Source organism: Cardiocondyla obscurior, linkage group LG03 (assembly GCF_019399895.1).
Source record: "Cardiocondyla obscurior isolate alpha-2009 linkage group LG03, Cobs3.1, whole genome shotgun sequence".
NCBI lineage: Eukaryota > Metazoa > Arthropoda > Insecta > Hymenoptera > Formicidae > Cardiocondyla > Cardiocondyla obscurior.
The window spans coordinates 470,071-497,158 of NC_091866.1; the positions used below are offsets into that span (position 1 = coordinate 470,071).

The 27,088-nt window shown below is 38.7% G+C and overlaps 1 protein-coding gene across 9 annotated transcripts in view; it reads left to right on the forward strand.

The window, feature by feature from the left end:
- Positions 1-27,088, forward strand: part of LOC139113851 (venom dipeptidyl peptidase 4) — a 248,684-nt gene that overhangs the window by 138,194 nt on the left and 83,402 nt on the right. For all 9 annotated transcript variants that reach the window (XM_070675285.1, XM_070675287.1, XM_070675281.1 and 6 more), the window contains one exon: positions 18,891-19,110. In XM_070675285.1, coding sequence (XP_070531386.1) covers positions 18,897-19,110 — 214 coding nt within the window. In that variant the 5' untranslated portion in view covers positions 18,891-18,896. The remainder of the gene's footprint in view (positions 1-18,890; positions 19,111-27,088) is intronic.

Consider the following 27,088-nt stretch of genomic DNA (forward strand, 5'->3'; position numbering starts at 1 on the left):
TCGTTGAGAAATATTTCGTGTATTTCGCGGAATTGCGCGTCGCGCGCTGTTAACATCGGGGAGCGCCGTGTAAAGTTCCGCGCGATCCGGTAATTAGTGCCCGCGCGACGGTCATTAACCTCGTTTTCGTGAGTGTTGTGTTTTGCGGGGACGGCGAAGAAATCTGAGAGTAGGATGCTCGAGTAACAGCGCGGAGGTGAATTTCTGTCGTTTATTACTTGCAGAATTAATCGCCTGCAATTATTTTTGAACCATTGTTACAATCGAGACATCTGTATTTTTAAATCGCGTTGTAATGTCAAGAGCTTTAGTATTATTTTACGTCGTGCAACATTTAAACGGTTGATAAACTATCGGGATAAGCTATCGGGACTTATAATTTACTGGAAATGGAAAAAATGGAATGGAAACAATGGCAATTCTGATCAATGATAAAAATCTTGGTCAGCGGGAATTTCGAATACGCAAGAAATGTCGATGCGGCTATCTGAAATCGTGAATGCGCAATGGTTTTGCAGTTTCGTACGTACCTTCGATCCTACTTGCTAGTGCACGCACGGTAGACTCATGAATCGCAACGTCGGACTTTCATACGCTGTTATCTTTCATTCGCTAACATCTAATATCGCGAACTTTGATCTTTATACGCATGCCGCTCGTATGTACATGACACTAGCGTGATGTGCGTAGCAAATGCTATATCTGTCGCTCAGTGTACACGATAGTTTTTTTTCGAGAATTTATGAATTCTTTTGACATTTTGTGTCGCGTGGCAAGATTCTCAATATACGAACCTTTTAATCCAATATTCTCTTCACGACGCTGGCGTACATGAAATCGTAAGGAAGGAAAGACTACCGCTATATTGTCGGCCCCATTTATTACGAACATTATATTTTTTTTTTGTTTTATAAGAACCGTAAAATTGAACCTTTTTTTTTTATCATGGATTAAACTTGGTCGATCACACGACTTGTCTCTTAATAGTTTTTGTCAAGCTCTGACTTTCAAACTTACAAGCTTCAAACGCGCGTTAATCTACACGAAGATGTTTAAGGGTGTTTCGGAATAGATATCGCCTTCACGGAGATTTACCGAAGTTACTTAACTAAAATTTTGGCTTACATGGTTCTTGCATCAAGTTCTTTGTTTCATGTTTTAGCAGCAGCACGCGCCGGATAAACTTTACGGCGCCTCGCGCGTTTAATTGTGCAAAGCCCTACGACATCATATCACGCTCGCTCGTCTCATCGCGTTTTCGCGTCTTAAAGTTTCCACGACGCGCCATGGTGTATTCGACAGGGCCCTTTTAATCCGCCATATCTCTCCATAAGGTCCGCACGGTTCACGGCGCGCGTTAAAGCGAAAAGAAGAGGTTTAATGCCGGGGTCGCGTATATTTTCCCGGAAAGAAAATTGTCCTCATACTTTCACCCTGTCGCTTATTATAGGATGGGTCGAAAGGTTGTACCTCCCAGCCGCAAATCATATTTAATACGATAGTGGTGAAATCGTTCACATACAGCCCCTTTATTATACTCCGACGTAATCAGCTGGCGCTTCATCTCCGCGATACGTAATACGCAAAAGTTTGCGCGAAACTCATATTATTACGCATATAAAAATTGGAGTAATTAATTCAAACGCGTTTGCAGAGCCTGTACTTTATTCCGTTTTAATTTAAATTGTTGTTCTAAATTCATTTATTAATTACGCCTATATTAATTTTTACATCTCTGGTGAGATACGCGGATAGCGAGAAAAAAACAAAACGATTAAAGGTGTGCCGATTTTGACGAGGCGTGAAACAGGTGCGTGGTAAATCTCTCGGTCGGGAAATAAACGTAAAAGTTCAGGATAACATTTTCTTTCGACGGAAGAAAGACGTGCGAAATGAGATTACGCTGTGACCCCGCCGCTATGAATTCTCATTGTGGATAAATGGGGGAGGCATTCATTGGCTCGTAACGAAACTTCGATATCGCTTCCCCGTGTCTGGTTCACACTACACGCCCTTCTACATAGACAGCGGGTGTACAATTAGCCGAGTGCCACTCTGATAAGGATTTGTATTGTGTGCGCCACGGCAAACCAAAGCGCTATTTACCGACGAACAAGTGGACGCGCAATATATAGCGGTCTGACAATTGCGATTAGGATTACGAGATCTCGGAAAGCAGATTGTCACACCCATCGACATTCGTATGTGGCTTGCTGTGTAACTTTCGGTCGCGGATTACAAGTGGATCTCGTTACGGGGAAAATGAAATCGCCCGAACGAACTTTCGGGAGTTTCGAAATGCGTTACGTAATTCTCTTCTACAATGTAAAATAGGAGGGGAGGGAGAAACTTAGGTAAATGTATTCTCCGGGACGAATAACTTTCGCAGTTACTTTCTTAAACCCAATATGCAAGTTTGAACATTATATCTTTTAACTGTCAATGACAAGTACGCACTGCCACGCAGTACGTAAGCAACGCAAACTCGTAACATTTGATGTTGCAACGTGTCGTACGCGGCCCTGAACTTTCCATTCTGTCATAGCAGCATGTACAAACTACCAAAGAGATTAGAAGTTCGTCATGTACCCGCGCGTCTCTAGGAACACGTGAGATATATTCAGTCAAAGACTAATGAAGAGAATGCTTGCTGTGTAAAGATAACTTTGCCCGATTAACCTACCGAAACTGTATTAAAGTAGACTTTATTTGTAAATTACATTCTGGTGCAAAAATGTGATCGTATGACCAAACGGCGAGCGCCGAAGTAGAAAAAGAACATCTAAGGTGATTTGTACAACTAATTTATTTTCACCGCTTTATTCTTTACCGCTCTTTCCGCGCATTCTTGACTTCGCGGGAATAAATATGTACGTTTTACGTAATCGGATAATTCAGTAATTGTAAAATATAACTTACGCGAATTGTCATTTGTTATTTTTCCGAGTAAGAAACTTTGATAAGAAAAACGTAGGTATTTCGAAATTGTATTTCCTCTGATAAACGAAAATCGTATATCGACGTTTTCCAGTTCTGTGAGGAAAACCTTCAGGTGCAAAGCTCGCTTCCGATAAAATTTGATCGGGAAAAAAGTAAATGAATGTACGTCATTGATAGGAGAAAAGCGTTTCAACAGAAAAGATAAAAAGAAAAGAAAGTAATTGAAAAAAAAAAAAAAAAAAATTTGTATACGTATAAATGTAAAAAGAATTTGGAATATTTAAGAATAGCGAGATTTTTTATAAGTCTCGTATACATGGGATATATCACGTAATTTATTTTATCGCGATAGAATTAATGAACCAAGAGAAAAGTTCTCTTAAAAGCATAAATACTACATTGGTGCCGCAGTTTTAAAGCTGCAAAAAGGAAGCGATCCGTTTAGTTTTATTGATTGACTTTTGGAATCTGCTACTTTCGTTTCGGGTAATATCGCGAAAGAGAAAATTGCATTCGGCTCTTCTTCAGGAAGCCGGATCTATTTTAAATCCAGATTGAAAGCTGAATCCAATGTAAGTCGAAAAATCTCGGATAATTTGATACATGCTAAATTGCAAGTGCACGCTGTTTTGAACTTTGCGAGATTCGTGAAGAATTTCAATGATAATTCGTAAAAACGTCTTGAAATATTACATACAACGCGAAAATTAAAACTTTATAAACGCATGAAAGCGCACCGTGTCATTAAATGTTTATTAAATATTAGTAAAACATTGGCGATAACTAAATATTCTTTTTTTTTTTTTTTAATAGAAAGTTTTTGAGAAAAATTAATCGCGAATAGAATAGAATTTCTTTTTTTATCTTTTACATATTTTTTATTAATTTAATTCTCCTAATAACGGGTTTGAATTATCCAGTCTTCTCCCTCTTTCTTTCTTTCTTTTCGTTTAAAATTTTCTTTTCAAGCTTCCGTGAAATACTCTTCAAATTTAAGTTTAAATTATTCTCGGTCTTCCACATATTTTAATTAATCTAATTTTTTTAAACAACTGATTTAATTTAATTAAGTTATTTTGCCTTTACCTTCTCTGGTTGAAATTTAATTTCTTGATTCTTCTGCAATGCACTCTGAATAAGTTATATCAATCTCCGCTTCAATTTATTTACCTCGCATATTGCGCCGTCGGAATGGAGCATTATTCCATAGCGATAATCCTTATATTATATGTATAGCTACGGCGCGCTACTACTACGGGGTTAATATCGCGATAGATATGTTATCTTTATTGATCATCAATTACGTCGGCAGCGTCTTTAGCGAGCGAAGGAGCGGTGCAATTAGATAATACGTTATCCCGTTCGTTATCTCGCTTCCCCGGCTTTTAATTCGTCCGAGTAGCTTGCGAATACGATAGTGGATTTATCGAGTCGCTCATGACCCACTCTGTAAAGAGGAAAGGGCACTCACCGCGGATAACATCGCGAAAGTGCACGATACTCTTTCATGGCTGCTCAGAAATTGGATACCGGCGCGCTGGTTTCGTATAACAATGAGCGCATGTACGCCGCGTCTCCATTGAATTTTGGGATAGATCCAAATTGGATCTCACGTATTTAGCATCGTCGACCAACATCAACTGGGTTACAAGCATTTCAGGAACGGACAAAGCGGCGTCCGATGACGTCCCATTGCTTTTCCCGTGCGCTTAAAATTTCGTAACAATCTCGGAAGTCTTGAAACTAATTTCAGGCGAAATCTGACGTGATCTTAACTTTTATTTTATAGTACTATTATTGTTTCATTAATTGTTACATGTTTATTTGATAGTTACTTTTGCGATAATTTCTTCTGTATTTAAATTAAAAATTTGTAATTTTATTTATTTATTTTTTTTTAATCAAGCTATTAACAATCACGTTTTTTTATTTATTTATTTATTTATAATAAAGCACAAAGTGTTCGATATTTTGAAATGCTTTTGTTTTATCTAATCGGGATGTTTTATACCTCGGATTTAAATTAATAACGAAGGTGGTTTGCAATTATATTGTAACTCGTTATAGATTTTGTTGAAAAATAAACGAATTTTGGGCTCGAAAAATTCGTTATCTGATACTGACGTATTCCCTGGCTATGTACCTGTACTCGTTTAATGACGGCGCATTCACCGGAAGTAGCTGCAGCTACGATAATGGCGGATACAAATGACGACCGGGTTGTTTTCCTCCGATGCAACCTCATTTCCTCTAGCCCGGTCCAACCTTCGTCTCCGCGAAGCTCTTTTCGCTCGTCGACTTTCGGTAGAAATGCACCGGCAATAATCCGACTAGTTGTGTTCGCCCGTGATATTTTACCCACTCACATAAATATCAATTTTAATAATGAGAAATTATAACCATTTGGTGCGGCAATTTTCGTTAATTAATCATTCGCGGCGCTGCATATTTTACAATGCGCTGACGGCAACGTGTCACACTTTTGCGGTTTAATCGCATTTATATTTAATCGGAATATTAATATCGAATAATGATATCTCAATTAAATATATATTCTTGATAATATATTATTATTGGATTATTTAGTAGAAGTTAACTTTTTTCATAATAATGCAGTTTAGTCTTACTCGGTGCTTCCTCTTTTTTTTTTTTTTTTTTTTTTTTCTAGATAAAGATAAAAATCGGTAGAGCTCACTGACTTTCTTATAATATACTACCTATGATTGGAGGACTATCGGATTAAATCAGATTAAATACGTAAAAATTTTCGAATGCAATATCTTAGAGATATATTGCAGTTTGAAGAAAAAAACAAAAAGTTTGATTTTCCGTAGTCAACTCAATTCTATCATTCGTGATTCACGACGGAAAATAAAGTTACATGCGAAAAATTATTGCCGTTTGTTTATCCGCGATTTGTTCGCATGAGCTTTGACTGCGGACGAGGCATCTATCTACCTTCTTTTTGCACATTCTATTTTGAAAAGTAGCACCGGCGCGATCATACTATCTCCGTAATGTACACAGAGGACAATTGCGTAACAACGCTGATTAATGGGCCATTAGGTAATGATAGCACGGATGATGGACAAAGTTTGCTTAACTCGCGTTCAATTGGAGATTATCTCAGTCGGAGTTTACAGACGCGTTAATTGCGCGTGCACCGAGTTTATTTTGAAATTAGCTGCTTTTTGTTATGCGTTAGCGCCAGTTTCGTGTCTAATTCAAGAAGGGGGTCATTAATATTTTTCTTATCGTTCGACGTTTCTTTTTTTCTCCACGAGCCAATTTGGTACTCGCAAAAAATCAAACGCGCGAGATATATATTTTCATCCGAGTCCGAAAGTTAATTTTCTTTAGCGCACTGCGATGACATAAAAGTGCCAAGTTTCGCCGGTACGGATTGGAACTCGAGACTTTGCCTCGTTTTTATCTGCGCGGCGCGGCGTGCTGCATATGCGGAAAATTACTTCCGTCGCGAAGCGTCGTTCGGCGACTCGTCCGATTCGGTACTTTCTAGGCCACAATCAGTTTCCTGTCAGTACGCAGCATCACGTACGTACTCGGTGCCGTACACGTGTATGTGATCCCCGACATACGTAGCGCATGTCGATCGGTTGTTTCGGCGACCCGCTTCGGGGATTCTCTCGTTTTCTCGTGTATTTCGTTATACGGGATTATAGCGTCTGTCAGGTACACTAAATTACTTCCCTGCGATTCGGACCTAAAGTATATCAGCCTTATTTCATGGCTCTCCCGACGCGATCTGAGCGGTTCGATCAGTAATTGAATGTCGCCGAGGGTCAGTAGGAATACAATGTCGCGTGTCGCAAACGTCTGTTCTTAAATTACTTTCGTCGATTTTACCGTCAATATTTTATTATACATTTTTATTTCTCCCACCCTTAACACTTCTCCCACCCTTTGTTCATTTTATTACTACTAGAAGAAACTATGCGTGCGCTACGCGTGTGCTATTTTATAAGAGACTTTAATTAAATATTAAGTGAGTGACGTAATATTCAAGTCGGGTTTTCCTCAAGGTGAGATAAATTTTTTTAATATACTAGAATTATGCGCACGCTTCGCGTGCTATTTTTTAAAGGTCCCGATTCGTGTGCGTCATTATAATTGAATAAAATATGATCGACGACGTGTTATCGGTTCAAGAAACCCAACTCCAAATTACGAAAAAAAACCATGCGACTCACCAATCTGCATGAGCTTCAGCGGAGTTGTAGAATTCTGGTGTTGGCTGTAACATAAAAGAAAATATATTATTGTAGACATGTAAATTGGTTCATAAAATTAATTAAAAAAAAGGTAAAGGTTTTTATTTAATATTTTATTTTAAAAAATGTATATTCACCTAAGAGTTGCTCCGCCGATGCAGGATGCCTATCCGAGGCCTCCTCCTCCTCTCAGATGGGACGTGTCGAGCCATCCTTCCGCGCACAAGTAACTCGCGAACACTCCGACCGTGATTTTAATCGCGAAAATTTACTATGATCACTTTCGCGCGTCCCATGCTCGGCACTCGCGTTCAGAATAAAGCCATGCGAAAAAAATACGACCGAATACTTAACGAAACTCCCGAAACGGCCGACGAACCGGCTACGGTTCGTAAAATAATTAATTCCGGCGGTGACGATACTCGTTGATGACCGGCGCGGATGCAGCTGCGTCGATCTGCAACAAAAAAAATATATATATATTAATTTTAAAGATGCCACAAGTATAAGCTATTAGTTCTGGGTTTTATAAAAATGATTTTTACCTCTGAAGTTGCTCCGGTGAAGCACGATGCCTTTCCGAGGCCTCCTCCTCCTCTCAGAATATCAGGCTTCCCGTCAGAGTGCTTCCTCTCAGACTGTCTGAACTCTGTCCTCGCACTGGTCCATGCAAACAAAAAGCACAGATAATTAGATAAAAATGCGCGAGTCTACACAACACTTCTGAATTAAAAGACTCCGGAGAGATAACGCGTAAGGATACAACTTACTTTAAAGAAAGGAGACGCAATCACACGTGCTCCTCTCACACGGAGAATCACACGTGCTCTCCTCACACAGAGAATGGACAGGAGAAGGAAGTCTCGTACCGCGAGGTGTTCGTTGAACGCGAATACGTATTAATTCCGGCACGTGGCTGCTGTGCTGTGCGTAGTACGTGTGTGCCGCGCGACCGCTGGAGAAGGACAAAGCGAGAGTGGGAGTGGTGGGGGAATATGCCTAGCGCGCGACACGTAGGCTCGCGCTCGCTCTCACTAGTCTCCCCCCGCCTCACCCCACCTCCCCCGCGCCTATCTATTTTTTACTCTATTTCGATTTAATTGTAATATTTAATTTGTATGTCCAGACAAAGACGGTACTTCCACCAGGTGGTCCTCGATCTTGAAAATCGTCAAGATCGTCTTTGCCTGGACATATTAATTAAATATTAAAATTAAATCAAACCTCAAAATTGTCGATTTAACAGCCGACGTTGACTCTCGCTTGGCGTAAAGCAAGCCAAGTACAGCCGATATAAAGCAATAATTTATTTTGTATCTTATTTATTAAGTGCCGATTTCCCGAAACGTTTTAGAAGGATTTTAATAGTTGTATATTTTCAAAGGTTAAGCTACATGAAAATTTGTAATACGATTTGTCAGCGAGGTATAAAGTGAATATAATATTTAAAAAAATTTCGTCAATTTGTAATCGTTAACTGTACGCGATAAGATTTTACTAAAAGACTCTAAAAAAAATGTGCTGATATTTTAAAAAATATTAGACGTATGCTGTGACGTAAAATTTTTATTATCTCGAAGAAAGGACCATGTGTGCGCACGTTGCTGTATTTAGTTTTCCTTTGGCCTAAGGCGACAGAAAATCTGCGTGGTGTGCTCTGGCTTGCTTCCAGTGCTACACGTTTTATCTCGAAGCGGAAATAAAATACCATTTTGGTTTAGGACAGTACCCGGGTTATTATACACCGTTATAAATATAAAGATATTCCAGAAAGGCTATTTATATCCGGAGGAATAATTACATTTAAATTTATCTGCGTGTAAAAAGTTAAAGCCCTGAATAAATTTTCGATAATATCGAGATATTGATTAACTGAAAAATAATATACCATTCAATTATTTTTGAATTATAACAATACAGTTATTTAATTTTCTTTTTTTTATAATTTGAAACATATCGATATACCGCTATTGTTTAATTTAATTGTTGCTTGTCTAATGTTATATATTGCAATTATAATTACGGAAGCAGACACGCGTTATACTTAATATTTCTGTCTTTCAAGATCTAAGAAAATTTAATCATCTATGGTCTTTCGTGAAAACATAAAAAATAAATCAACATTTCTCTATTCACCATAAGCTGAGATTTCTATAAACATTAATTGAGCTCGTAATCCCCCTCGGTACAAAAAAAAAAAAAAAAAAGAATGGAGTTACACCAGTCGGCTATGTAAATTAGCTCGTATATCTCGTCTCTCTCTCATCGATTTCCGGAAAGACGTACCGATGGAGAACGGTCGGATTCATCGGGATTTAGCGGGACTATATACTGTCCACGGAGGAACACCCCAATCCGATCGACTTATTGCGGAGAAAGACGGAGAGCGGCGCGCGAGATTTAACGCTCGCTTATTTACAGTAATAGCGGTCTAATTAACCCGGATTACGCGTTCTTCTCGTTACCAAAGCGTCTACGCCGTTTATCAAAATAAGACGGCAGTAACGTCGACAAATTCCGCTACGTCCTTGGCTCGCGGAATCCCATTTGTAACAACCCCCTTTCGCCCGCCTATCCCGCAGGAGAGTTTTATTCGCGAGCGTCATTCGCGCCGAGATGCAACGACAAATTATCCTGTCGCTCCACGATGGCACTTCCGCTGGAAATCCCTGTCGAGGCTGGCTCTTAATGCACCGCCGCGAGACCGACGGAAATAGCAATGACTGTCAAAGACAGAAGCTTCAATCTTCTCCCGTGATCGTCAACTTGTTCGAGCGAGTAGTCTCGCTGCAAAGCTCCGATTTAGTATTAATTGCGTTACGAAACTTGTAAGTCGCGCATTATAAGTTCATGACTTTCCACTCGGAAGGGCTTAACAGTCTTAATTTTTGAGACACGGTCGGTGCGAAGCGGCACGACGAAGACAACAAAGGATTTCGGCCGTCATTTTCAGAGACGCTTTCTCATTTTTGTCGCGCGTCGCGCGCTCGCTCGCGACGTCTTCGTTTTGCGAAAAAGAAATCTGCTTTTATTTACCCACCGCCGAAACATATCGCGAAACAAATTTAAAGAACAAACTAGAAATTTTTCGGTTCCGCTCGCTATAAATCATCGGAAAATCCGTTTTTCCAAGATAAATGTTTCAAAAACTTCACAATCAGATAAATACATCTCACGTTATAGTTCCTTCCTTCCATTTCGCGAAAGTAAAGAGTCCGAGAACAGAGGACGCGAGATCTTCACGTAGAAGCTTACGTAGAGAAGTTATTGACTCGTTTCGCGTAACCGGCAGATCTTTTGAAAAAGATAAAATTGGATTTCCTCGTGTTTTAAGCTTCTTAACGTAACGGGTAAATTTTAAAGAACTATCTATGAGTACCTACTCGGATCTTGCACTTTATTTCGCGGCTCTTTGCGAAAACCGTAGAACAAGGATTATCCAGATAATGACAGAATTTATTTTTCTTTTATTTGTAAGTTTTACATTCTGAAATTAATAAGTAAATTTACGCGCAACTCATTTATTATTGCGGAAAGTTTAAATATTAAAAGTTTTATTTGAGAAAAAAAACCCTATGCCACAATATTCCATTTAACTTTTACGCAAAAGTGCTTGGATTTGTTTGACGTATCGATGGCTTTAAAGATTGTTATCCTAAATAAAGAATATATATACATATATGTATAACGTACCTGATATCGCGTAAAATTTTTGAAACATTTTTCAATACGATGACAGGATTTCTCATTTGTAGCGTGACGCGACGCAGAAATTACTTTCCTCGGAACAAGTCGAAACTCACAAGTGAGTCGAATGTCTCGTATGTGGCTTGCCATTTAACTCTCATCCCGTAATACGGAAGTTAACTGCACGTGAAGTTCGAAAAGCCTTTTCATCGATAAACGCGTTTGCCGCGGCTTGAATGCTACTTGTGCTTCAACTTTGCGCCACTTAAGCACACCGTAAATATGCCTGTTACACGATCGGTGCGAGCCGTGCGCTTTTTTTTCCTTTTTTTTCTTAAGAGGAACTGTCCTTCCGACGGCTCGTAAAATGCTCGGAGCACCATTTCGGCCTGTAAGTCTCATTAAACTTCTCACGAAGTAAATGAGCGATTTGAGCGTCGTAAAAAAAAGTTGCAAGTTTCGGCGTTAGTAAAGTGAGTTTCTGAGAGAAGGAGAAGCGAAAATGGAAGAGGGAAAATCGCGGGAATGATAGGAAAGTTAAACAGGAACAAATAGAGTAGACTAAAGTAGGTAGAGTAGTATTCTCTGGCGCAAAACGTAGCGATTTCTATTACATTCCGAAGATAATAACGAACTAATTAACGATTAAACATTGTAACTATTTGAATAAAATATAATTAAATTGAATTAAATTTTTTAAATATATATAAAAATGTATAGGCTGCCGAATAAGAACAAATGAATTATAAAATAACGGAATATTAAATATCTCCTGAATCACGAATATAAAAAGTAAGAGAACGAGAAACGAAATGGAGGAAAATTTAAACGAAATTGAAGAGAGAGAGAGAGTGAGAAGAAAGAAACAAAATGCTGTCAAAGGTTGAAGAATGAATTCGATCGCGTGTGTGACCCACAGTAGAGTAGCGAGAAGTAAAGCGATCAAAGATATGTTGGCGGAGCGAATCTAATTTTCACCGTTGCGGTGTTTCATCTGCAATATCGGAACGCGATAAATTGTCCCGTTTGGTTTTATTCCGTATCGTTCAATTTTTACCTGTCGGCGAAAGCGGTTGAAAAGAATCTCGGAGAGAACGAGCTCGACGACGGGAGGCGTAAGGCGGTGAAATAACTTAATTCTACGATAAACCGCGCAGTTCACTATTTTCCCTTGACGAACTATGATACATTTGCGTTGAGAAACGTTGCCCCCGCGACACTTTCGCGTGGATATGACGATTATCGGATAAGCGGATAAATCCCTTTTACCGCTCAGAACCCGCGCCGCATCTCATAGTCATGGAACGAGGTGCTGCGGATAAGAGTGGGTACACACGCGATCCAGTTAGCGCATCTCCAGGGAAGAATTTTCTAGAATATTTACGGGTTGTGCGCGGGAGATGGCTGCCGGCTAGGAGCCAGTTAATGTAATTGAACAACCAAGTGGACGGTTACGTCCGCGTAAAATTAAGTCGCGGGTGTTAAAGACGTACAAACGCAGTGCATTAATGCACGGCGAAATTGCACGACTCTGTATCTCACGTTTGTCAATGCGTGAATTTTACGAATCGTTTTAATAGTGGTTTGTCGCTCATGGCTTTAAGATACTTCAATTGTAATTTTTTTTTTTTTTTTGGTCTGTTTCTTCTTCAGCGAGTTCACTAATGAATTTGAGACGAGGCGAAAAAGACTACTATATTTAGCGAAAAAAATGTGCAGATCGCAAAAAACGCGGACTAAAATATTTCGCACCGTCTACCATCTCCTTAGATTTCCCTGCAGAATTTAGGTAACAAAGACGAACCTGCGCGTTTTTGTTTAAAGTTGAAAATACGAGGAAGCCCATTCGTGTAAACCACGAGTGGGCGAGATAGTACGCGAAATAAATCAGTGTTTTGTAAATTATATATTGTTACGAAAATTTTGCAGAATGAACCGGTATGCGCGCACGGGAAGTGGCAATCATACCGAAATGCATGCGCTCGTATAATGTAATCGATGTGCGAGACATTAACGATGTACCTCCTAAATTTTGTGCGCGCGGGCATAGCTTATTCCGGTGAATAGGATTCAATGAGATTTACTGTCATTTACCGGATATCGTTGACGGGCGACGTGCGATTGCAGCAAATACCTTAATTTCCGAAGCATGGAGCTATATGTACGCAAACCATCACCGAATATTCGGAATTGCGTCGTATATTTACGCGAAGTACTATTGGGGCTTAATGTCGCGAGCATTGGGCTTTTATAATGTAGTTAGGCTATTTTGTGACGCGCAATTTCAAGTAAATTTTATATCTAGCGCAGTTATAGTATTTTTAATTAAAATTACCATAATTACATATTAAAAAAAAAATCCTAAAAAGAAGACTTTTATGTAAAAAGTAATTTATATATTAATTTAATTTTTTTTTCTTTTGAAACAATGACTGCAAATAATTACGGGAATAAGATTAGGTTTTCGGGATTAAAAACGTACTTTATAAATTTCACAAACTTTAATGTATCCCGCATGCATCAATGCAACTTTATCGGGTTCTGCTACCGATTTGTTTTGTCGGCCGCGAAGATAGAGAAAGCTGCGCAATACGTCAGAGAAATGTATCATCGTGCTCCGATATGCGTGATATTTTTGTTTGCTTTTTGTTTCCTTTTTTTCGCTTTTCTTTTTTTTTTTTTTTACAACGGCCAGGATTTCGATAGGAAATGCGGTACTTGGACTCGATTTTGAGCGACGCGGACGAAGTACTCTCGATAACAATACGCCATACGTTGACGGCTCAGTTACAAATTATGGATCCTCAAAGCTCGATGCTGTACTTGGCGTCTCGCCAGGCCGGCTTCCATCACACTCGCTAAATTTTTTAGATCTTTTTACTTGCCCGTCGACTACCGGCGGTGGTTCACGCAACGACCGCGAAAATCAATATTCTCGAGATAAAGTATGAGCGTGATTCCGCAGCGCCACGTGCCCCGTCATACACGTCCGAAGACAGTAAATTCCACAGTAGTGCTCATACATACCGCAAGAAGAGAGGAATATATTTAATACAATTATTAATATATTATTAATAATATTAATTACATAGCCACAAATAATTATATTAATATAATAACTTAATATAATTATTGATGGTTACATAATTAATTATCTTACAGTTAATTGAACAATAATTATATTAACAATAGTAGCGTTAACAATAGCGTTGCGTTAGCAATGTAAAATTACGTGTAAACTAGATTTTTCTAAACCTAGAAGTGCCTTTGGGATTTTTAAGCCGAATAATTTTCAGGCAATTGTTCGACAGACGGGGAAATTATTCAGAGTAATCTCGATAACAAAAGCGTGGATCTCTGACTTGAGAAGCACTGTTCCATGGAATGTGCGCCGACTTGGCAAAACGAAAAATTCACCTCCACTCAAACTAGTTTACGATCTCCATTGCTGATATTGCGGCAGGATTGTGCCAAAGGTACCGTAGAAATGTTAAACAAAAGGCAGATATTGAAGGCTAAGTTTCAACCTGCTTTACATAAGAGTTTTCGTATAAATTTTAATATCATTTTAATATTTTTTTCATTCATGAATTTACCTATCGTCAATGATAACAATGTCGAAAATTTATGTTCAATGTTTATCTCGTTATTATTACGAGCGAAAATGTTATGAAAAGTCGACAATTAGGTAAAATTTAAATTTTATTTATGAGAAAACGAATAAGCATACGCGTACTTTTCCTCTTGGCGTATGCTTAATGCATTTAATTGTTAGCATCACCTGTAACGAGAAAATACATCTTGCAACGATGAAAGCTTGGTGAATTAAATGCCGATGGGTGAAGTTTTAATCGGTTATTATCTCCTATTTACTTCCCATTATCGAAGAATTAAAATTCGACTAAATTTGCTTATAAGTTATCTCGCATTTAAAGCCTACCGAGTTTCAGTTTCGGTAACGAGTTTTGGTAAGGAACAAGACGGGGGGGTAACGCTAATCGCGATTCAAGGAACGCAATTCGAGAACGATACTTTGAGTCTCTTAATTGGCGATTTGACTTCCTAAAGAAACGGCGCATGCAAGAGAGACTTGCCGAGATGATAGCGTGGTGAATTCTAAGAGGAAGGGATTCTCTTCAGAGATCACGCTTGTGGAAGTAGGAACGAACCCGTTCGATATTGCGGCACTTTGCACGTAATACCATTACCGGTGGCGCGGCGTTTAAACTGCATTCAGACGGCAAATGCGGACGACGAATGCGGATAGAAAAGGACGATAATCGACTGAAAAGGACGCGGCACGGTTACTTTTCGGCTCGCTCAAAAACGCAACGAATGATAACCATAATGACGGCGCGTAATTGTAAGGGCTCAGTTAATTTGAATCCGGCATCCGTGTCGGAGATGCATTTTAATGGTAATGAATGCCGCGCGGATGTTGATCGTCGGAAAAGAATCCGCGGATCCGCGATTTACGAGAAATAAAACGCGACTGCCGTTTTCAGTCGGCGAATCTTTTTTTCTTTTCGGCAAGTGAAAATGTTTTCCGATGAGAAAGGGTGAAATTAGTGCCCCCGGTGCATGCACGTAAAGGAGCAAGAAGTTTATTATGAAAGATAAAGGAAGCTTTCGAAAACTTCTTTATTATTACAAGGGTGTATTATCAAAGTATGCGTTGACTTAATAAACGAATAACTCTTGAATTTTTAATTGAGATATATAGTATATTGCTTAATAAAAGAAAAAAGAATTTGTAGAATATGTGTAAACTTGAAACTGCAATAATGTATAAAAAAAAAGGAAGAAAAAAAGAAAAAAAAATTAAATTACTAATTAAATAATTGGAAACGTGAAGTTTGTGAAAATACGCCTGAGCAGTTTCCTTTTATTTCAATAACTAAATTAATTAAAATTAATTCTTTTCACAGTCGAGCTTTCATTTGCAACGATGAATTTATCGATCAGTGTGTAACGACAATTAAATGTATTCGCAAACTCGATGAACCGTCGTAATCTCAGCTCGGCGTCATAAGTCATACGTGTAATACCCGCAATTACTTATACCCGCGCGATTTAATGGTATATTTGTAACCGTGGGAGTTCGCTGCTGCGTCAATGGAGCGTTGCTTTATAAGAGCGTTATCGGAAAATCGAGTGCTTCTTTCGCGTAAAATAATGCCCGCGGAGTCATCGAGCACTCCGCTGCATCTCTGCGTTATTTGTACATATACGTTACATATACGCGTACAAACACGTTTGCGCATTAAGAGCAATCAGTGTCGAGAAATCGCTCGTTTCGTGGAGATATACGACAAGCTTTATGATCGCGACTAGGAATGCCGGGCAGTTATAGATTGTGATATTTATCGTGTCCCATTATTGCGCCTTCTCGCATCGGCGTATAGAAGTAGTTACCGGTTGTATAAAGACGAGGCGTCTACGATCGTAGTATTTTCGGCATTTTTCATGCCGTTTAACACGTCACTATATCACGAAGAATTAAATGCCCTATCATCTCTGTCAATATAATCTTTGTACTGCATCCCTCACCCATCCCTTTTCTCACTCTTTCTCTTTTTTTCTATTTTTTTCTCTGTTAAAGGAAGTGCGTGTACGAATCGTTCATTTCGACTTTTTTTTCTTTTTTTTTTATGAACACTTTTAAAAATAGCAAACAAATCGAATTTGAATTCGAAATATTATTTAAGTGAAATTTAATTTGATAGTAGTATCACGAATTTTGATTTTTTAAAACCTTTTGTGATAGAATTAAATATTAAAAATATATGTATTTTTTTTTTTTTTTTAATTTAAAAATATTTAATACATGAGTTTAAAATTAGAAGTATAAATTTACTCAGTAAACATTAGAAAGTTTTTCTCTGTAATCTCCATTGCTTTATTAAAATTCACCTTATATTACCTATAATCTTTTAAACGATTCGTTTTCGTTCAAGTTTCATCATGTCGCTTCCGACGTGTTCTCATTGAAGAAGCCGCGTTTCATCGACGCATAATAAATGGAAAGATCGCGTTCTTTAACGCGACAGTGAGTTAAACGCCAAACCGTAAATCGTTTCCCCACTCTGTATAGGAAAAGCGTATCCGGTGCCGTCAAGACGTTCTCTCATAAATCACGCCGTGCGCACTTGCGGGAGCTTCTGAAATCGAGGGAGAAAAGGGAGAGAGAGAAGGGAAAAAAAAAAAGGAAAATATCGGACGAAGGAAAAATCGCCCATTGCACCGTTGTCCGTTACCGATATCGACCATATAAAAAAATATAGCATCCCGCAAGCACATGTGTTGGTCTAAATTAATGGTGGAACTCCCGAAGCAGCCAGAAGGCTGCTCAATTTGTCAAAAATCATATTTCTGCGATTCAATTGTACTGCAATTAACGCGAGCATTTAATTATACATAAATCACTTACACGTCCACGACTTCTGTTGCGTTTTATACTTCTTATAATTCGTATCAATAAAATATCTTTTCAGCAAAATTTTCTCAACGTGACGTACATCGAAAATACCTGATAACACTTATCACCTATTTGTATTGATTAGCCTGCCTGGTCATTTTCTCAAAGACCGCCGGAATCTATTTTCATTATCGACGGACTCGAAATAGATGAAGCTCGTAGGGACGCGACGCCTCGGCTCGATAACGTCCGACTATTCGCGCCGATCACATTTAATTTTGATAAAGAAGATTTATAAATATGGGATCGCGCACGTCGCCGATTGCCGCCGTTTCGCCAATGCCGCCGGCGACAGAGGCGCCGGCTTTTATTTTTCCAGAAATGCGAAATCCAATTCCCGATAAGACCGGCTTACCTAGAAACTACTCCCCCACCTCCCCTCGTACCTCTCTTTTTCATTCTCTTGCAGTCTATTCCTCATATCGCGATCGCGGCGGCGCTATATCTCACACCGTTGCGTTCGGGAGTGTCGCTTCAGAGAGAAGCGAGGGTGGCTTTTTACCGATTATGTCAGGTTTTGACCGATACATTTGACATGTGCCACTTAATGTCGCTCATTTACGACACGCGGGATTACGTCATCTTTTACGCTGGGACGTTGTGAAAATTTTGCGATAATTAAATCCCCGATACGTTTATATCTCTCGTATGGTCTGCTATTTTTTTGCGGAGTTATTATTATTATTATTTTTTTTTTTTTTTAAATTGATTCTGGAATTCGTTCGGGAATTGGTCGTACTAGTCTGTGACTACGGAAAGGATTTTTGTTGCGTCGTCGGATACGAGATTATTCATAAAAGACGAAACAAACGACACCGTTATTTACACGGACGTATATCGCGAATTGGAACTTGCTATGAATGAACTTGATTGATATCAATATCGAGATATTTTAATTATTTTGATTACACACGACTGTCGCCAGGTACGATACAGTCGCGACAACATTTTCGACGATATTACAAAACTTTTCCAGAATGTACTTTATTCCCCGGTGATGCAATACGCATACAACATTTTAATTAAAATGTTGGACAAACAAATGTTGATATAAATCAAACAGCCCAACGCAGTCGGTAACTGGAGTGAAATATATTCGAACATTTTCTACATTTGCTTATACACAATGCTTCGGAATATAATAGTTAATATATTATATTAAATATATTCGATAAATTCGTACGAGTGACAAATTCATATATTCCCAAACGTTAATCCTAGTCCGCTGAACAACACTTACACTATTATTTTTAATTTGAATATTAATTCATAATTTCGCAAGTATAACATTTATTTAGCGCGCGCTAATCTATTTTACTTAAATTTACTTTCGCAAACGGAAATAAAATGCACATTTTTATATTTGCTGATTAATTCCACGGTAATTGTATAATTCCGGATCAAAGTATATTAGAAAGAATAAAATTTATCAATTTATAAGAAAAATAATTTATCTCGCGTACATTACATGAAATGGATGGAAATCTATTAATTACTTTTCACGGTATTGGTAAGTGCTAGTGTGCTTAATTGGCTTACAATAATATTTGCAGGACCTCATGACGAAGAACAAGCAGAGATATCGATGGCGTTTACTGACCTGCGGCATCGTCATTATAATCGTGCTGGCCCTAGTAATCGCGGCGGCGATTCTTCTGACCGGCAGCCCGGATTCCACCGCGTCGAGAAGGAACGGCGCACCCGGCATTTCCCTGGAGGAATGGCTCTCCGGTTCGTTATCCCCGAAGAGCTTCAACGGCACGTGGATCAGCGGTAAGTACATCGTGCTTCCGTTCGCCCGCGCAACGTAAATCCCTCTCGTTCTGCGTATTTTCCGCGAAGAAATCACCGTGAGGAAAGAGAAGACAGCGGGGAGAGTAAAGCTACGTCCATTTTATTTCCGCGAGGATCCGATTTCCGAAATGAGCCCCTCCCCTTTAGCACCCTCGGAATCTAATTAAGCTACGTTACTCGGGCAGATTTGCGGCGCGACTAACGCGTTTGTTTTAATACGCTGAATATGAATATGCTGGCGTACAGGGGAAGGAGGGGGGAGCTTGTTTAACGGACGTTACGTTCTTGTAAGAGGATTCATTTCCTATTTGAAATGAAGTTTGCGTCAAAGTGCAGGATTAAACACCAAGCCGCGAAGTATAATTATATGGACATGGTAACATAAATTGCTTATTTATTGATTTACGTGTAAACGATACGCATTAGTTTTTTTTTTTTTTTTTTACGGATTATTTGCGCGAAACGATCGCGGAAATACTTTTAATGTTACACATCAAAATAACGGCTTTGCCTATTGTGAATAATAAATGGCTCCCGTGATTGAGTCTCTTTTACCAGGGTTTCATTGGAAAGAATTCACACAAAGAGTTTAATTTCGCATTAAGTAATTGCACGTTTTAAGTAATCTAAATTTTTCTTTCTTTTTTTTTTATCTGAAATTTAAATGCAGTTTGTTTGTACGCTTTTTAGCGGTAATAAAAATTTGTAATTAATGGATAATAGCTTCGCGGCGCAAAAACACCGTTGAAATGAGATTCGAACGACATTAAAACTCGTTTACCGATACGTTGATGTCGGTCATTGTTCGCGCCCGTGTCGCGCAAATCTTTTCACCGAAAGCGCCCTTCCCTAGCCGAGTGCTTTTTACATTCGCCGGTTTCGACATGCGTGCAATTTTCCGGTTTTGCTTGCGCGATAAAATTATCATATGTCATAAATCTCGCGCGAGACAAAAGTCACTCGGGTCTTGTCGCGGCAGCGGCACGTCAAATTATATCACAAACGTATGTCAGGTCGGCCACGGTCTCTCCTCTCCGCGCGACCCCTCCCCCCTATCGCGTGCATCCCCCCGCGCCCGACGAGCCGTATTATGTACCGGGAGAAGCGAGTAATAAATGACTCGAACGACACGTGGACGCGTAAAAACGGATACGCCCGCGCCGGACAAATATTTCTATCGTCACTTTTTCTGCACGCGCGAACGACGCGCGGTCGTCGAGGTTCAAACTAATTTTATATTTGAGGCGGCGCTGGCCATTCTACTTCATTCGCGGATCCATTTGTCTTTGTTACGGCGCGACCGCCGACATCGCTGTCGGCCTATAAATCCTTTCGTCAGGTCGAGAACAAAAGATGGGTTTTAATGGATTTACGCGCGCGGCCAGTATCTTTCCCACTATCGTTTAATTCTTCTTGTTTGAAAACGTCACGGGGGGGGGGAGGCCCCCGCGGGCTCTGCGCTAACAACCCTCTTCGCGGACGCGCGGAGTAATTCCGACCGGTGCGAAAATCCGTCGGGGATTTTCCAGCGCCGGAGATCGAAATTAAACGCCCGAAAATTGTCGCGCACATACGCATTTTCGCTTCATCTCACGTCGGCGCTGAAAGCGGCCCGCAAATATTAGGTCGTTCATTAAGGAAACCCCGGTTCTTTCTCATTTCTCTTGGTGTATTAAGATTCTACGAACGCCAAAATTCGTTTCACTGTTAGATTTGTTAGAATCCGTGCGGAAAATAAAATAGTATTACGCCAGTTTAGAATTGGGTATTGGTTAAAGAAGGAAAAAAGTTTAAGAAGGCGGTACTTCTCCACCTAAAAATAGACGCGTATATATACGCGTCTTATTCAGGCGTAATAAGTGTAAATGACTGTGCAAGTTAGTAACAATAGATCAACTGTCGTATCTAAATGGAGATCAGTGTTCCGCCGCACTCCCGGCAATTCTCATAACAATGATACACCTTCCTCGCATTCGTAGTGATTACAGCGAACAACGAAATATATTTCCACCGATGTTCGAAGCACATTGGCGCACGTCGATCGGCGTAATTACAACGGCAGCGACCTTAATCTAGGGCCTGTTCTCCGTCCGTAACCTAATTATTTTCCCCTCTGCGGCTCGCCGCAATGGGACGTCTCTTAAAAATTAACAAGATCGAGTCTTTCGGATTAAGGAATCAGGGAAACGCAAGTAAAGTAAAGTATATTAAAGGTGCCTAGTTGCCGGAAATCCTCTTACTATCTTGAGCCTTACACTCCTCTTAATCACATTATTTCGTACGTTCCTCGTTTTTTTTCTTTTTTTTTTTCTTTTTTTTAACGCTTTCAAACCTTAATTCTCCGTTTGCGATTAGAATCACATAGGTACGTGTGACGGAGTTAATCAAATAGATTCGACAAATGTAAATAACAAAATTGACACTGCCAATTTAACAAGCTGCAGAGTTATATTTCTGCATTATTGAAACATTCTACGGTTTAACTGTGAATCGGTTTGTGTGCACGTATACATATTTGAACGTACACATTAAAGTCGAAATTTAAATTTTTCGGATTGAGAATTTTCTGACTGCAAACGTAATATGAAACTGTTATTTTTCACAATATTTGGAACAAAACGTTTCATCGCGCTTGTATTATCTGGCGTATCCGTACTAAAATACAGAATTGATAAAAATTTACACTAACATCAAAGTGCTGGTTCGTGTTACGGTGGATATGACGTAATGAAACTGTGTGTGATAGATGTACTTTTTAACAAAGACAAAACGATTTGTATATATATATTTAAAATAAGGACTAACTAAAACGCAAATGATACAGTTGAATTGCTAAAAAAATCAATCAAAATATTTTCCAAGAAAGTCTAAATTGGTAAAATATTTATGTATGTATAGTTTGATGCTTTGATATTGGGTTAAACTTTTTTTTATAAACCTTAAATTAAAAAATAAAGTAAAGTCGCGATTGAATATGATTACGCGGTTTTGGTGCAAATCGAAAATTTGAAATAAAAAAAAAAAAATAATAATAATGCGCGATGTTAGGGGTGTCTGGGTGGCGCTTTGCGGATGGAAGAGAACGAGAAAGGTACCCTCTATGGTGGTAATCATGGTGGTTGATGAGAGTTTCACGCTACACGGAACCGCAGCCACCATCTACTCTACACCAAATTGAGGTAACTCAGGGGTGCGGTTAGTTACCATATGCGTTCATCCAGAAAACTCGGTCTCGATTTCGGACTAGCGACGGTACGAATTCAAATCAAATTTTTTTTCCCCGATTTTTTTTCTAAATTATAATCGTATAATTATATTAATTACTTATATAAGTATGTAACGCGCACAATAAATTTTTTGAACTAACTTCAATACCTTAAAAATTATAATAGTATAATCTTTTAATTGTTTTTCTTTATTTTTACTTTCAATCTATTATTTCTTAATTCTATCCTCAATAATTCAATATCCAGAAAAACAATTATATATCGACCTATGCAATTTTTATAATAATTTTATAAAAAGAGGCAAATACTGAAATATCAAAATTGCACCGTCAAATAATTTTCAGGAAACAAGACGGATAAAACGTTGCTGGATTTTATCCTGACATTTCCGGTATTATGGGAGACAGGGCGTAAACGCGTTACGAAGGGGAGATTTTCGCTTAGAAGTTTCCGCTAAAGTGGCTGGTCGAAAGGTTTCACCACCTGTCTTGCTGCAGTTCGAGCAAACAAACATCTACTTGACGCACAATTCTGAGAGATACGCGAGTTTGGCATAAGATATTCGCGTTTAATGTGTACAAAGTAAAAGTGATCTATATCCCATAGTTTATAGATTACTTGACAAACCCTTTGACATTACGTTTGACGAATTTTTTTTATTTTATGTAAAACTGTAAAATATTTCTTGCGCGTGTTCCCCGAAATTGCACGAGTGTCCACGTGATGTATGAATAGATAAAGTGAGCGTTTTATACTACACGCATCGCATTTTTTGTCAAATTGTCGTGACAAAAAGTGGAAACCGGTATTTATTGGAGCATGTCGCGTGAGATTAACGATTAAAGTAGACCTAACAAAATTTCGAGTGTTACATTTTGTACATTTAATTGATATGCATTATATTAAGTTTCTTTTTAAAATTTTTTTTAATTAATTATTTATTGTAGTATAAAAAGTGTATCGCACACATTAATTTTATGATTTTATTTTTTAAACATTGGAGTTGGGTCGAATCGATATGTATATATGTACATCCGTAATTTACTGCTGAACGTTATTAAATGTCAAATAATTTTTTTTAACGTGAAAAAAAAAAAAAGAATAAATAACGCGCGCTTTGTAATGTCAACGCAAAACTGTGTTATCGGTTCTTTACAATTGCAAGAAGCGAGATGTAGGATTTAGAATGATTGACGAATTTATTGCTTATCGTGTCCAAGATCACAGAAATGAGAAACGCATTCAGAGTTATAAATTGTTAAACCGCCTAACTCTTCTGAACGACATGAGTGGTACGTGACGGTAAGAGATCATCGCACCTAGTGGAAACACGTGACTTGCATACCTAACACTACACTTTACTTACTTCTCCACTTGAGTTTCCGAACTGTGACTGTATATGCATAATCTATCTGAATTCTCGCAGATATAGAACCGAATACATGATGAAATTCGAGGAATAAAACACGAACTTTCGCAGGAAAGATTAAACGAGCAAAGTTACTAAATGTTTAGACAAGTACCTTACCTTTCTTGAATATTGAAACTCCCTGTCTTATCTACATTACGAATAATGTATTTTATTTACTACTCACGTAACGTGCAACGTTACCATTTTTTTTTTTCCTTTTAACATTATACAAAAATATATTTATATATTAATTTTTTGCGAGGATTAAAATTTAACGAGAAATTATTTACATTTTCGGCTTTAATTTAGCTATGCATTTTGAGTTGGAAATAAATGCGTGGGGCACAGAAGCGCAAGCAACGACAGAGAAGTCGGTACTCTTAACTCAATGTCGAAGACAATTAGAGAGTACGTTTCGCTCTTCCACCGACACGGTAACAATTAACTTCGATAAACATCGAGCATAATAAAACCCGTTAGACGTAATTTACTGTGAAGGGAAGTACATTATTCCACGGGCGTAAAAGGGTTAAAATAATGTTCGATATCGCGATGCCGTTGAGGAATTAACAATGTCTCGGTATCACGTCGTACACGAGAATCACTGTTTCCGCGTTCGGACTCGGCAGCAGCAAGTGTTTCTTGCACCTGAATAACCGAGAGCGACGCGATCTGCGTTTGCTAATTACCTACGTGAATTCCCTTGATTGCGAGCGGCTATCTTCCTCGGATATGCTACCGATGAACGGTGATTAAGACGCGGTGGATGCACGTGGCGATGATGGATTAGGGAACGTTGCTCGATTAATTGCAGAAAGATAAGCGAAATTTTTGTCACCGCGACATTCCGACAGTTGCAGTTTGACGAATGACATCACGCGCGCTCGTGTACGTAACACGGTTACGTTCCTCTCTAAAGTTTCTCGAGGAGAAATTATCATCTATTATTATATCAATTATACGAGTTTAATTACTTCAATGCAAGTGACACGTACTTTAAATTGTATTAAAAAAAAAAAGTTGCGGATATACATATACATAATATATTTTTTATTAATTTTTTTTTCAACGCTCATAAGAATAACGATGAGCAAATTGCAAATAAGGCAAGCTACGCCCGAGAAAATGGGAAGAAAAGCTATAAAGATTGCGGGTTAATTGATCAGCCTCTACGAATTCAAGAGGCCATCAACTTTTATAAATCGTCGTGAAATTTGCTTTTTCGGAACTTGCGAGTTTTAATACAGCCAATCAGCAATTCGAAAACCGCGGGGATCCAGAGAAGCGTGCCGAAGTTCATTGCGCGAGGGAGAGAGAAAGAGAGGAGTTGAGGGGAGAGAATAATTGTCGAGCTCGGTGCCGGAAGCTACGGCCATTATATTAACGGAACCGTCTAAAAAGTGCCGTTAATTAAGATACAATACGAAGAAACGAGAGAAAGGGGGGGGGAGGGGAGGCAAGTTTCGAAGGTGGTAATTGGTAACCCAGGCCAGGCTTTTCCTTTCGCGGAAAGTACCGGGAAAACTTCGGCTGCCGCGCAGCGGTTGCGCCTTTCACGGTGCAAAAGAGCGCGCATAATGGCCGCTGTGATTAAATCTGTTTCTATCCCCCTTCGAGATAAAACTCGCGAATTAAAATGGTCACCCGCCCGGACGAAAGTTCCTTCCCCGCATATAAAGTATATGAGCGAGAGCCGGAAGTACTAGAAGTCAAAGAGGAATGCCGTTTGTTTTACGTGACATTAATAGTTCTCGAGTTAGAAGCGATTAAAACTCTCGAGGAATTGTAAGCTCTCTTCAAGTCAAATATTCGGGTGGGGCGTAAATTAAATATTAAGGTCTTAGATAGTTACAGAAAATTCAACGTGAGTTATTTGCTAATTAAAAGAGCTCAAACTAAAATTTATCTTCCCTTCTACTCGTAATTATGAGTGAACGTAATTTATGTACAAATAAGGGCGATTGCACGCATGTGTTACTTATTGATCAAGCCGTTAACTGGAAACTGTAGTAATAGTGAAATTACGTCCTTTGATACTACTAATGGCAATTACAGAGTTCTCGTCTTCGTGTAGTATAAAATAATTTTATGCTCCTTCAGATCAATCTTTTAATTTCGCAAAATTAAATTTAAATTTATTAAGGAACGAGATGCTTAAATGCACTTTATAATACACTCTATTAATTTCTGCTCTAATCATATGCGAAGGAAACTGTAATAGATAACGTCAAAAGAATTTGTGGCATGTATATGATTTTCTGAATATGCTTGCCTACGTGTCCATTACTACTTGATACTTTGAAAATGTTTTTACTCTAGAGACTTGCCAAGCAAATAATTTTTAATTTCTGCAACTTGAACGTAAAAAAATAATAATTAAAATGAAAAGATTAATTACTTTCGGGAAAGGTAGGAAACGGAATTCAGCCATGTGTTTCAAATTTTAAAATTAGTATAACGATATTCTTGGTGAAAATATTGTTTCTTATACGTATCGGAAAGTCATATTTTTCTAAAGACATCTCCGGCGCTGAGTTTTAACAGCGAAATAACTGACTCGAATTTGCGGCGAGTAATAATCCGGGAGAATTTTTGTCGCCGCGTCAGCACAACTTCCGGTTCAGCGAACAAAGTCGCGCGAATTTCAGTACCGCTTTAGCACGAGAGCGCGAAAGTCGCCGGCGGTTCGCGCGAAACTCGCACCGCAACAGGCAAGGCTCTTTTGGAGTCAAGCCATTCTCGCTCTCTCGAAAGAAACTTTAACGAGACTCGCTAAAGTGGCGAACAAATCAAAAGTGTCCGGGTGACGCATTCGCGTGTGATGTCAGCTAGATGGGTTAGGTTGCGTGGCAAAAACAAAACTATACTTTCGAGAGACAAACTGAGAATTTACTTTTAGCTATTGCGCACGTATGCTACCCTCCGCAAAGTGCCACTAAATCTTAATTATTTATGAAATTTTTATACGTATTAAAATAATGCAGGAACTAAAAAAGTACCCGACGTAATTATAATTGCTTTATCAAATTACGAAGTTTTATTACTTTCAAAATAACCGACATATTTTCGTCGCGTAAATTAATCGATTTTTCTTTATATAAATTGTTAATGAGCTTGATTTAATTATGTTTATTCACATTCCTTTCTTTGAATTTTATTTTATCGTTTACACGTTTTTGTCGCAACGCAAGTAGTTTACTTGGATTGATTACCGGCTAGAATTAATGTTTACTTTATATTGATTTGCAAAGCGACTTCACTTCGTTACAAGACACGAGTGTACAAAGCCAAATTGTATTTAACGCATTTTATCCAAATT